The sequence below is a fragment of the Hyaena hyaena genome, unplaced genomic scaffold (genome assembly GCF_003009895.1).
Source record: "Hyaena hyaena isolate Hyena2069 unplaced genomic scaffold, ASM300989v1 scaffold_2215, whole genome shotgun sequence".
NCBI classification, from domain to species: domain Eukaryota; kingdom Metazoa; phylum Chordata; class Mammalia; order Carnivora; family Hyaenidae; genus Hyaena; species Hyaena hyaena.
The window spans coordinates 13,483-27,150 of record NW_024082854.1 but is presented as its reverse complement, the minus strand read 5'-3'; the positions used below and the strand labels follow the sequence as shown (position 1 = coordinate 27,150).

The 13,668-nt window shown below is 51.0% G+C and overlaps 1 protein-coding gene across 1 annotated transcript; it reads left to right on the top strand.

Annotated features, from left to right (window-relative positions):
* Window positions 1–1,380: 1,380 nt before the first annotated feature.
* Window positions 1,381–13,413, top strand: LOC120227356 (FYVE, RhoGEF and PH domain-containing protein 5-like; the record flags this gene model as incomplete). The annotated part of the gene is made up of 2 exons (XM_039225489.1): window positions 1,381–1,850; window positions 10,761–13,413. Coding segments are annotated over exons 1-2 (2,666 nt in total), but the record flags the coding sequence as incomplete, so codon positions are not given.
* Window positions 13,414–13,668: the final 255 nt, after the last annotated feature.

Here is a 13,668-nt window from a genome sequence, read left to right as displayed (position 1 = left end):
CTTCCCAAGGCTGCAATGAAGCTTAAATGAGTAAATATGCACGTACAGAGTTTAGCACTATGCCAGGCAAACAGCAGGTGCTTCATAAATGTATACAGCCAGTTATACATGGAAGCCATGGTCCTTGCCCTCAGCTCTCAATGGCTGATGTAAGGAAGCTCTTAGAATTGTATTCAAGCACCTCTGGGGAACCTGGCTGGCTCAGTCAGTGGCGTATGTGACTCTTGATCTCAGCATCATGAGTTCCACCCCACATTGGGCACAGAGATTACTTAGGAAAAAAAAAAAAGCACCTCTCATTTTGGCCAGCTGTCTGTTTCTTTGCCAAGCCCACCCCTGTTGGCTCCTCCAACAGGCTATGCCTTTTCACACCTCCTAAGTCTTTGCTCAAGCCATTTCCTCTACCTGAAAGGCATGGCCTTTCCTTTGCTTGAACCCTCTCTGCTTGACCTCCCACAAGCCCCTGTGCAGTCCTGTCCACATCCCAGCGGTTGTGCTGGGAAGTAGAGCTATCTGCTTATGTTTGCCCGACCACTCAGACCAGGTCCTCAGGGTGAAGGCTTGGCCCAAGTCGTCCATATCACCTGGCGCCAGGCCTGAGTCCCAGGGAGGTGCTGGCTGGTGTGCGCCGGGCGAACAGAAAGGCTCACAAGGCTCTTTGCAACCAGGTCTTCCTTTCAAGGTCAGCAACTCAGGAAGGCTTTTCTTGATCACCCATACTGCACACAAGTGGTTCTCAAACTTCAGGTTGCATCAAGAAGACCTGAAGAGTTTGTTAAACACAGGATTTCTGATTCAGAAAGCCAGGGTGGGGTTGGGGAGCGATCCTGAAAATTTGCCTTTCTAACAATTCCGAAGCTGATCACACACTTTTGAGAGTCAGTGTTCTGCCCCACTACCCTGGTTTATCTCCTTCAAGGCACTTATCACTCTCTAAAATAATATTTGTTGGTTATTTGTCTTGTTTCTCCACTGATCTCCCATCGAAGCTCCATGAGGGTAAGAACCGGGAGCTGTCCTGTTCTGATCTCGGCATAGCGCTCGCCGCAGAACTGAATGCATACCCCAGGTTGAAATGAAAGAGATGGTCCGTTGGACGAGAGGACTATGGGGTCTCAAGAAGCCCAGTCTCTTGCTCCCCCCCCCCCACAGGAACTGATTCTGGTCCCTTGAACGTCGCGCGGCCCCCGGAGTCGCCACGGCCCCTTTAAATCGGCGCGGGGACGCCTCGCCCCCTGTCTCCTTCGATCCCTGACAGAGCAGAAAGGGAGGGGAAAAAAAAAGCCATCCTCTTGGAGAGCGGGAGGAAACGTCTAGGAGGGGGGCGGAGGCGCGGCGGCGGCAGAGGCACGGCGGCCAGAGCGCAGCGCCCCCGGTGCCAAGCCCGGACCCGGAGCGGACGCGACGCCGCGCGCTGCCCCGGCCGCCGCCCCACGCGCAGCGCACTCGGGCCCCCTGCTCTCTCCAGTCCGCGTCCAGCGCGGCCCCGCCCCCGGAGGCTCGCGCCCCGCGCCCGCACTTACCCTGCGCTCCGCGCGGAATCTCGAGTGAACGCGACGCCGCGCGCAGTCCCGGCCCCCGCCCCGCGCGCCGGGTGCTCGCGCCCCCTCCCTTTCCCTCCCTTCTCGGCCCCGCCCAGCCTGGAGGCTCGCGCCCCGCGCCCCCACTTGCCCTGCGCGACGCGCGGAGTCCGGCGCGCGCCGAGGGTGGGGGGCGGGGCAGGCGCCTGGGAGTGCGGGCCCCGCGGGGTGGCCATGGAGTGAGGCGGTGCGCGGACTATCGCTGGGACTGACGACTGACTGACCGACGGGCGGCCCCCGGCTGCGCGTGCTGGAAAATGAACAGAGCAGGTAGGAGGCTCGCCCGACCTTGGGCGCCGAGGGACGCGCGCAAGGGGACCGCGCCAGGCGCTCCAAGTTGGCGCCCACGGGGGCCCCTGGAGCTAGCCGCCGAAAATCCCGCGACCTTCCCACTGTGCTCGGGTGCGGCTGAGATTTGGGCGGGTTGGAGTCCCTTCGCCGAGGAGGCTGAGAATCCTCGGGGGCCCCAGTCCGAGACGCCCCGCCTCAGGGACGCTCCCTCCGTCTCGGCGAGGCCGCACCCTGGCGGTGTACGCCGGCATCCCGCTCCCACCGCGACCCCGGCGTGGGGGACGGCTTGGCAACCGAGGAATGCTCCCTTCGCTAGGGGGACTTGATTGCGTCCCGGAATCCCCACTCCGGCTCCTCTGGGTCCACGCCAGACCCTCGCTGGCCCCTCGGAGATCCCTCCGGGGCCCCGGGATCCTCCCGAAGCGCTTTGCCACCCCGGGGTCTAGTCCTGCTCCATTAGTACCTGGCGGCGCACTCTTAGGACTATTCCTGCTCCCTCCTATCTCTTAGACCCCGAGACTTAGAGCTCACTCTCGGGATGAGACTAGAAAACCTTACATTACTGTTCCCCCGCCTCCCCCTCGCAGCGCACCCTCCTTCGCCGCTCCCTGGCCCAGGGCCCTCTTTGTGCCTCCCCTACGGGGACCACACGCCACGGGGACGCTCCTCGCCGCTGAGGCTGAGCCGCACTCTAGACGTTTCCTCCCGTCCTTCGAGTCCGACTGTACCAGCTCAGGGATTCCGGGAAATCCAGAATGCGTTTGATAGTAAATATAAGCGATCCCTTCCGAGGAGTGCCATTTAACAGATTTAGTAACTGAGACTCCGATGGGGCCATGCCAGGAAGCCGTCTCCGGATTCCTGACTCGATCCACCCAGAGGGCAGAAAGTTCCCTGAAGAGGCGAGTTTGCAGGGCAACCATCTCCGCTAACTTCATTTCCCTGCCAAGGAGTGAGAGTCACTCTTTTTTTCTTTTTCTCTTAAAATTTAGCAGAAGGCAGCCCTCTCTCCGACCAACACCCTTGTCCGAAGCCATACTCCAAAACACACATCCCTAAAGAAACAGGAAGCCACCATTTTGGCCGTCTTAGAACCATATCCTGCTGCCTTGTATGTGTGTGTTGTGGCTTTTTCTTTTTAAAGACTTTTTAATGAAAAAAGTCATTGTCTGGGAGGTGCAGAGGGGAGACATTGGCTGGACTGATTTGACAAAGGAGACACTCGGGGACTCGGGAATGTGGTACCTTTCTTCCTGTGGCCAGGCCCTGGTGTTGCTGGACATGTGGATACCTGGACAGTGAGGCGTGGGGCAGAAGAGGGGTTGGTGGGTGGAGGGGTGCCACTCTGGGAGTGGAAGAGGCTGGAGCAGGGTCCCCATGCTCAGTTAGGCACTCCTTGGAGGAAGAAGGTGGCCTTCCTCCCTGCTTCTGGCACAGCCTGAACAGAGCCGGGCAAGCTAGCTTTTTCCTATGCTCCTAATAAAACCCACTTTAAAACAATGGTGAGAGCAGTTCCAGTTTTCCCACGTTTCCCTGCTTGAGGCTTGGGCAAGCCCTCCCTTCTCTGGGGGTGAAGTGAGCAGGAATAAACTTAGAGGCAGGCTTGGTCCCAGGAAATCTTAGTGGTTGCTGCTTTTGGGTTTAGCCATCCTGGAACTTACCTCCAGCATATACCTGGTTACTTTTTCAGTGTGATGGCAAGGCTGAAAACCTCCCATATTGATTTCTGTATGCCATGCTCTGAATTTCCTGATCACGTAACATAATGGTTTGCAGACTCCATGGGACTGAATTTCAGAACCACTATATACACAGTTATGTGATCTTGAGGAGGTTACTTAACCTCAGTGCCTCAGTTTCCTCATCTGAAAAATGGAGATGGTACGATTGTGGCCATTGGGTTCTCATGATTAAAGAAAGCTCATAAGGTATCTGGAACAGTGCCTGTCATATGGTGAGCTACTAATGAATAGTGGTTAACATTTATTGATCACTTACTATGAACTAGGTGCTGCTTTTAAGTGTTTTACTTTTATCAATTCAGTTTTCACAGTAACCTTATGAAGTGAGTACTCTTGCTATCCCCATTTTATAGGTGGGAAAACTGAGCTTCAGGGATTTTATGGTCACTGAGCCAAGATAGGATTGAAACACAGACTGTCCAGCTTGAGAGCCTACTTTTTTATGCAGTGCTGAACACAGTAGGTAGGTGTACAAGAAATGATAGCCAATTGAGTTTGTTATGTGTCTTCTATTATTTACTTTGAACTTCTCAACAGCCTTATAGAAAAAGGAGGTATTTATTTCATTTTACCAAGAAAGAAACTGAGGTTCAGGGAGGCAAAGTGACATGCCCAAGATGACACAGCTGATATGTACCAGAGCTGGGATTGGAGCTCAGGTCTGTCTGAGCCTGGGGCCCATGCTTTTCCAACTTTGTCCCGTGCAGTATGTACCCTGTTGTGGATCACTGGACTAGCTTAACAGCAGCCTAATTAGAAATCATCAGGTTTGGACATTCCAGCAGGCACCCAGGAATGAAAGTTAAATTAAGATGCAATTGGAAGGTGAAATTGGAAGATAATTACTCTTGGAACATATGGCTATGAGAGTTCCAGGTGGAATATAGTGAACTGCAGTTGAAACAAACTCGGACTGAAGAAGGAGATATCAGGGGACACCAGAAGAAGTCCCATGTGTTTAAAATGCTGTAGTTGGCCAGAGCAGAAGGCACTTTACTGACTGGTGCAGTGCTTTTGCACTACAGGTGGGGAAACTGAGGCTCAGCAAAGGGAAGAGACTTGCTCAAGGACACACCTCCAATTAATGGCAGAGCCAAGAGTGGAGATCAGAGCTCTTGACTCCCAGTCCAGTGCTCCTCCCAATACCCCCTCTTGTTTAACCTCTGTATAGCTGACAAGGGAGCAGCAGCATGAATGTGTGAGTGACAGATACTTAATTAAAATAGAAAAAATATAAACTAGTAATGGGGGCTGGCTAGATGATTTCTATCACCAGAAGCCATTAAAAATCTCTTCCTTCTGTCATTGGGGTTCCCCCACCATCAGTTAACTCTTGGCATCTTGGCTCAAAGGGCATTCTGCATTCGAGTAATGTTCACACATAGCAAATTGCGAAGCGGTGTTACCACTGGGCTTAGTGATACTGAGAAAGGGAGGGCTCCCACAGCAGCCAGAGGGACTCATGAGGCAGCAGAGGGTCTGCCAGCTCCACCCATGCTGGGTTCTAGTTAGTCAGAAAGACGAACTTCACCCGGAGGAGGAAGCCCCAGCTCTGATTTGTCCTGCAGTCCCCCCATCCCTGCCATACTGGACTCTTTACCGTACTCCCAAAGGACTTGCCACCTCTGGGGCTCTGCACATTCTGTTCCCTGTGTCTGGCATACTCAGCATCTTCTTTGATTATGAAAATCCTCCCTGTTCTTCCACACGCACCCCAGTGCTATCTCTTCTGTGGGTCCTTCTCTAGGCAGAATTGGTCTAGGACCCAGATAACCTTGTGCCGAGGGCCAGAGGGCCAGTGCTGTCAGGTTCCGTCTTGTAAGAGGGGCAGGAGGGAGCTGAGCTGAAGCTCTCACACAGTCTTCATTTTCTTCCCTTCTTCCCCAGTGTCTTTCCCTGGCTCCTCCTCATGCCAGGGCTCCCTCCTTGGCCCCACTCTTTGCTTTGTTCACACTCATTCTCTTGGTGATGTCACCAGGCCCATGCCTTAAATTCCATCTCTGTGCTGGATACCTCCAGCCAGACCTCTCCCGAGAGCCCAGACGGGTATAGCTAGGAGTCCACTAGATATCTGTCTCCACCTAGGTGTGGGGTAGGTCACTCAGATTTAACACACGCAAACTAAAATTCTGGCTTTCCCTCCCCACCACCTACAGCCTTCCACAGTTCAGTTGGTGACAACTTCATTTTTCCAGTTCCTCTGACTCAAAACTTTGGTGTTGTCCTTGACTTTGCTCCTTCTCTTACACTCCATATTCAACCAGCCAGCAAATCCTGCCAGCTCTACCTTCAGATGTGGAATCTGACTCTTCTTGACCCCTTCCACTGCTGCCAACCTGGTCCAAGCCTCCACTGTCTCGTCTCTTGCCTGGATTATGGCAAGAGCCTCCTCTTGGATGTCCCTGGATCCATCCTCACCACTTCTGCTTCCCTCACCACATTAGCCAGGGTATGCATGTCCTTCTTCTGCTTTGTCTGTAGAGTTTATGATCATCTAATATACAATAACATACTTCTGCTTTTTATTGCTTATCTCCTCCACTAGAATATAAAGGTTCATGAGGGACAGGCTCTTTGCTTTGTTTATTGATGTGTCCAGAGATTCTAGATGGGTGCCCAGCACATAGAAGGTGCTCAATAAATATCTGTTTAATGGAATTGGATTAATAGAAATTGGATGAGAACAAATGGGAGCAAGTCATTCACCTTATGGTCAGTTAGTACTTCTGAGTTCCGGACTCAGCCTTTTGTAAAGTTCACAACTGACTAGCTGTCTCTGGTCTCTCTGGCCTCAGTTTTTCTGGATTTTACTATTCTCTGCCTCACTAGAAGCTGGGAGCCCTGAGTCTCCACTATAGAAGGAAGCTCAGTGGCAAAAGGGTAAAGGCAGAGGTTCAAGCAGCTGGACCAGGAAGCAAGAAACCCACATTCTCCCTGGGCCCTGCTCCAGACTTGCTGAGAACAGTATGCCTCGCCTCTATGTGCCTCAGTTTCCCTATCTATTACTGAAGGGTCAGACAAAGCCTTTCTGATTCTGACATCCTTTGATCCCAGAGAGGATGCAGGTGAAACACTTTGAACCTCAGAACTGGAAGCAGGATATGGACGCTAAATGCTTGTCATTCCTAAGGGATCCTGTGGGGAAGGCATTTTCTTGCAGGATCATGCCTCAGACACCCACTGTAACCTTTCTCGAGGAGACAGCGCCCACAGATCAATAGCTTGATTGGATGAAGGATGGGGTGGGGGTGGGGAGGATGCAACCAAGGTGATGGTCGTTTTTCATGGCCCATCTGTCCCTCTGTCAGGTCTCTTGGTGCTTGTGTAAAATACCACCTGTTAAGGATGAGAAATGAGAGTCCCCACCCCCAAAGAGTAATTTCATGCCAATGCCTGACACCTGATATTGGAAACTTGAAGCTAATATTATATATCAGTGTAGAGCAAGACTTATACCAGGGGAAGATGTGGGGTAGGCAAAGACTGACATTATTAGAATAACAAATTGCTACTATTTATTGACTACTTCTACTTGAGGGCCTACTGCTGGGCACTTTTAATAAATTATATATATTTTAATAGTCATAACCTCTTGAGAGTAGGTGTTACTGTTGTACCCATTTTACAGATGATGAAACTGAGGCTTAGTTTCATAGCTTGTAAGTAGCAAAGCCAGAACTTGAACCCAGATCAGCCAGGCTCCAAAGCCTCACTGTTACTCCACAGTGACAGGTTAACTAAAACTTAACTGTTTAAAATCCACATAGTTGGGTGGGTTTTGTTGGTGGGGGTGGGCGTGGAGATGGAGGTGGTGGTGCGTGTGTGTTTTAACTAATTTGGACAGATATTTTTCTGAATTAGGACATATTTGCTTATGGAAACGAGTTGGAAGGCCACTTCTGTCTTGAACACTCTGGGTTATCATCTGGATGTCCGTGTCTGGCCTCGGTGTTGAGGCGGATGAATGTAGGTGTGGGATAAGGTGTTGATGCAGGGGGTGCTTTGGCCTTTTGAGTCTTGACAGCTGTGTCTCTTCTCTCCCCTCCCCTCCTTGCTGGCGGCTACCATATCTCACACCTGGCAGTGTTCCTGTTCTAACCCCCAGTCCCTACCCCTCCTCATTAGCTGTACGCTCAGAAACCAGACCACTGAGTTCATTAGACTTATGTGCACAGTGCAACTCAAGAGACTGAAATCTGGCCCTTTCAGGAACACGGTTCATGGCCACCTATATTCTTGCTACTCTGGGCCTTTTTAATTTCCTTTGGGGCCTCCTCAGCTAAGTTTTACATGGTTCTGCCCATTTAGGGGAGATACTGACTTTGGCTTGAGGTGCCAGTGGAACAGCCCCGTGGAGGTGAGTTAAAACCAGCCAGTGCTGTGCTGGCCAGCACGATAGCCACCACCCACATGTTGCTCCTGAGCAGTTGAAATGCAGCTACTCTGAATTGCAGTGTGCTGAAAAGTGTAAAATACACATTGGATTTCAAGGACTTAGTACAAAAAGGAATGTCAAATATTTCCTTAATTTAAATTTTGTATATTGATGACCTGTTGATCCAAACATGATTTATTGATTACATGATGATATCAAAATGATAATATGTCAAATATATTGAATTAAAAAAGTATTGTTAAAATTAATTTCACTTGTTTCTTTTTTACTTCTTTAAAGGGTATATATATGTATGTATATATATATGTGTGTGTGTATATATATATATATATATGTAGTGAGAGCATGCATGCAGGGCAAAGGGAGAAAGAATCTTTTTTTTTTTTAAAGTTTATTTCTGAAAGAGAGAGACACACACAGTGCAAGTAGGGGAGGGACAGAGGGAGAGGGAGACACAGAATCCAAAGCAGGCTCCAGGCTCTGAACTGTCAACACAGAGCCTGATGCGGGGCTCAAATCCACGAGATGTGAGATTATGACTGAGCCAAAGTTGGCTGCTTAACCAACTGAGCTACCCAGGTGCCCTGGGAGAGAGAGAGAATCTTAACCAGGCTCCACACCCAGTGCAGAGCTAACGTGGGGCTCTATCCCACGATGTAAGATAGTGGCCTTAGCCAAAATTGAGTAGGACACAACTGACTGAGCCACCCAGGTGTCCCAGAGGTGTCTCTCTCTCTCTCTCTTTTTTTAAGTAGGCTTCATGCCCAGCACAGAGCCCACGGTGATCTCACTGCCCTGAGATCAAGACCTGAACTGAGATTAAGATTTGGAAGTTGGGGCACCTGGGTGGCTCAGTCTGTTAAGCATCTGACTCTTAGTCTCAGCTCAAGTCATGATTTCATGGTTCGTGAGTTTGAACCTCACATGGGGCTCTGTGCTGACAGCGTGGAGCCTGCTTGAGATTCTCTGTCTTCTCTCTCTCTCTCTCTCTATCTCTCTCTCTTCCCTTTCCCACTTGCCTTCTATCTATCTAAAAATAAATAAATAAATAAACAAACAAAAAAAGAGTTGGATGCTTAACTGAACCACCCAGGTGCCCCCTCTCTTTTACTTTTTAATGTGGCTATGAGAAAAATAAACATTACATATGTGATGGTAAATGTGGTTCATGTTTCATTTCTGCCAGGTAGCGCTGGACTACAAATGACTGGGGTTAGGGGCTGCAAGGGTTTAACTGGGAGTCAGATGCATGGGGAGAAGAGTTTGCTGACAAACCTCCGGGAACTCTGCTTCATCTCCCTTCTGTCATGAGCCAGGCTGGCATTCTGAAGCTGCTCTGTGTAAACCCAGGCCTTAGTGGGGATGGCACTGGGCGATAGGGTGAGGCTTAAGGGGAGACTTGTATGTCCTCATCGATGGGCACTGGGGAGCCAGGCGCTGCATTTGAAGCCAAGATGTCAGGATGGAGTTGCCTTCCTGGAAATCTTCATTCATCACACTGCCCACAGTGTGGCTAGGGGCTTGGAGGCATCGAAGCAGTTTTGTGGCAGGACGGGTGAACTTGGAAGTGGGCAGCTACTCCCTTAACTTTTGCATTTGTCCAGGTCCCTCTCATTCTGCAAAATACAGCTTTAATTTCACCAGGAGGTCTTCCTTCGTCACGGAAACTCTTGCTTCTCTGACTCCTGTTGGATGTACAGTTTGTGCCACATCCTTTATGAATTGACATGGTCAAATAGATCCTCCAAATCCACAAGGGAAGAGACTGTTTGCAAATATATATGTTGGAAAATACCATTTAGTTTCTCCCATGAAATTTGGATGCCCATGAAATTTAGATGCAGGGCACTTAGGTAGATACCAGTCTTGAAGCACGTAGAATTCAGAGGTGACCCTTAGAAGAATCATGCATCACTGTCACAAACCTTTGGTGTATCATTCTTGAGGGAATGAGATAATGGCTATTCAGTCATAATATTCCCAAGGTCTGCAGCTCTGTCCTCCAGTTGTCCTGCCAGTCTTGTCTCCCTGACTCAACCGCAAGTCCTCAGCAGAGGTACTCTTCTTGTCTTAACTTTAGAAGACCTTCCTGTGTACAGTGCTATGCATATAGATAGTAGGTATCCAGTGAATTAACTGTAGAATGAATGTAAGCTCCATGCAGGTGGAGGTATGGTGACTGTCAAGTTCAGCATTATCTCACGAGTGCCTAGCACCTAGGAAGCATTTTTTTTTAATGTCTCTTTCTGAGAGAGAGAGAGAGAGAGAGGAGAGAGAGCATGTGAGTAAGGGAGGGGACAGAGGATCCAAAGCAGGCTCTGCGCTGACAGCACAGATTCCAATGCAGGGCCCAAAGTCACAAACTCTGAGATCCTGACCTGAGCTAAAGTCGGACACTCAGCCAACTGAGCCACCCAGGTGCCCCTAGAAAGCATTTAATGCATAGTTGTTGGATGAATGATTACAGTGATCTGGACATCTTTATTTGAGAGTATGTCTTTGAGTTGGGTTTTGGTAGCTGGACTATATGTAGAAGAAAGATCTGTTCACTTTGTTTACAGAATGAACTATCAGTGGAGGTCAAGGGATTTTAAGGATGATGGAGGAGGGCATAAACCTACGACAGAACATAGCAGAGTGGGCTCACATAGGTTGGATCACTATCTTCAGTGTCCATTTAAAAATGCAAGTAGGAGACTCTGAATGGAAATAAGGCTTAACTGTACTTTTCTCCTTCTTTTCATCCTTTAGATTCACCAAAACCACCAGTTGCTCCCAAGCCAAAGACTACCAGTCCCCTCACACCAGTGACAGCACCCAAATTCCCTTCATCACCCCGGCCTGATAGTTTTCCCAGTCCCAACTCCATGTCTAGGGGCCCGAAACCCCCCATTGCCCCTAAGCCCAGGCTGGCGACCCCCAGCGAGTGGAGAGCCAGCGTGTACATGATCAACAGTTTGAACAAATGCAGCAACGGGAGGCTGCCCTGCACTGACAGGGGGCCTTACGAAGAGCAGCAGTCCACCTTGGAGTGCTCAGAGTCTGAGGCTGATGAGGATTACATTGTGGTCCCCAGGGCTCCGCCCAAAGAGGAGGAACCCAAGGACAGCAGCTCAGCAGAGAGTGCAGTCGCCCCTCCAGATGCGGATGCGGATGTGGATGCCACTGGAGAAGAGGAGTGCGGGGAGGGAGGCAGGGAGAGTGACCCGGAGGGGACTGGAACAGTGCTGAGTGGAGAGGCTGATGGAGGCAGAGCCCCAACTCCTGAGAATGTGGAAGAGGACAGTGCCTGTGAACCTGGGGCAGAGGAGCGGACGTCATCCTCGACAAATGAGGAGGAAGAGAAGCGAGTGGAAGAGCACAACGTATACAACCTGGAGGAGAGGGGACCTTGGGACGGAGAGGCAGTCCTTCCTTGCGATATCATTCTCACTCACGTTGATTTAGAGGGTCCAGCAACTCCCAGCGAGGAGCCTGAGTCCCCTGGGATGCCCAGGGAGGCAGAGGAGGGTGGTGAGGAAGTCTCCACCAACACAGAATATGGGGCTCCGGAAGAATGTGTGGATTCCGACAGGCCCTCTGAGGGGGATGCTGACGATGCCAGCAAGGAACCCACTGAGAATGAGGACTTGGCCACAGGGGTCCAGGAGGCGGAGACAGCCACAGGTAGCCCTGAAATCTCCGAGGAGTGTGAGTGTGAAGATGCCACAGCCAGCAGGGATTGTGGGGACCAGGATGAGCCATGTGACCTGAACCAGAAAACTGACCAAGAAGGAATGACTACGATCACCCAGGAGGTGGGAGACGAACCTCTAGAAGGCAGAGACCTGGTGCAGGACGAACCTGCTGAGGAGAGCTGCCAGATCATTCCTTTCGAGAGTGATGGTGCTGACGACTTTGTGACTCCTCTCTCAGGAAGTCCCTACGAGTTCTTTCTGACTGAGAGCACCTCTTTCTGTAGCGAGAGCTACTCTTCTTCTTCAAAGTCCACAAAGGGCGTAGAGTCCAAGCAGGAACCACAGTCAGGAGAATGTGCAGAGCAGGGCCCTGCTGCTGGAGCTTCGTGTGGCTCCGGGGAGGGCCCCTCTGTCCCTGATGTAGTGATTATGCCAGAGGATGAGGATGCTGAGGATGATGCGCTCACCAATCCCTATGAGATGGGAGTTGACCTGGAGCGTGAGGCTGACCCTGGGGAAGGAGAGGGGCTGGAGACACAGGCTGCATGTGACACACTGAGTGGTTACAGCACAAAAGAAGAAACGAATTCTGATGCTGAGGGTGGCCTGGTCCCCATTGACAGGAAGAACATCATCACGAGGGCCAGGCCCCACTCCGGGAAGGTGGCTGGCTGTGTCCCAGAAACCGTTCCAGAAGAAACTGGACCAGAAGCTGGCCCATCAGCCATTGGCATTAGAGGTGCCACCAAGGAGGCAAGAAAGACGGTTCTGTCGTTGGAGGGGAAACCACTGGAAGCCAGCAGGGCCTTGCCAGCAAAGCCCAGAGCCTTCACTTTGTACCCCCGATCATTCTCCGTGGAAGGCCGGGAGATTCCCATCTCCTTGTACCGGGAGTCGGAGGCATCTGGCTTGGACGACCATAGGATCAAAAGGAAAGATGACAACCTTTCCCTGCCCTGTGTGATCGGCTCCTCTGGGAGTTTCTCCCAGAGGAACCACCTTCCATCCAGCGGCACCTCGACACCCTCTTCTGTGGTTGACATCCCACCCCCTTTCGACCTGGCCTGCATCACCAAGAAGCCCATCACCAAGAGCTCTCCCTCCCTGCTGATCGAGAACGAGCCCTCGGACAAGCATACTAAGAAGAAGAAGTCTTCCTTCAAGCGGTTCCTGGCGCTGACGTTTAAAAAGAAGTCTGAGAACAAAGTGCATGTGGACGTCAATGTGTCTTCCTCCAGGTCCTCTTCAGAATCCAGCTACCATGGGCCGGCCAGGCTTCTAGAAATCGACCGCAGGAGCCTCAGCAACTCCCCGCAGCTGAAGGCTCGGACTGGCAAGCTCCGGGCTTCTGAATCCCCTTCCTCCCTTATCTTCTACAGGGATGGCAAGAGGAAAGGCGTCCCCTTCAGCAGGACAGTGTCCAGAGTGGAGTCCTTTGAAGACCGCTCTCGGCCCCCTTTTCTGCCCTTGCCCCTGACCAAGCCGCGGTCCATCTCGTTCCCTAACGCTGACACTTCAGACTACGAGAACATTCCAGCCATGAACTCGGACTATGAAAACATCCAGATTCCACCCCGAAGGCCTGCGAGGGCTGGGACATTTACGAAGCTGTTTGAAGAGCAGAGCAGAGCCCTGTCCACAGCAAATGAAAATGATGGCTATGTGGACATGAGCAGCTTCAATGCCTTTGAGAGCAAACAGCAGAGCGCAGACCGAGAAGCAGAAAGGTACTGTGACAGCATATTTTCTTTGTTGTCGGGTGAGTCCAAGAGGCAGGCTTTTAGGTGTAGGGGACAGAGTGGGCCTTCTTTTTAGCCTCAGGCTCTATTTATTTCTAGCTCTGTGAATTGGGGTGAGTAGCTTTCTCTCTCTGAACCTCAGTTAACTGCATCTGAGAAATGGGTTTCATGCTACCTTGTGGCAGAGTGAGATCAGAGTTGATCATCTGTGTGAAAGTATTGTCTAAAATGCCAAATACAGTG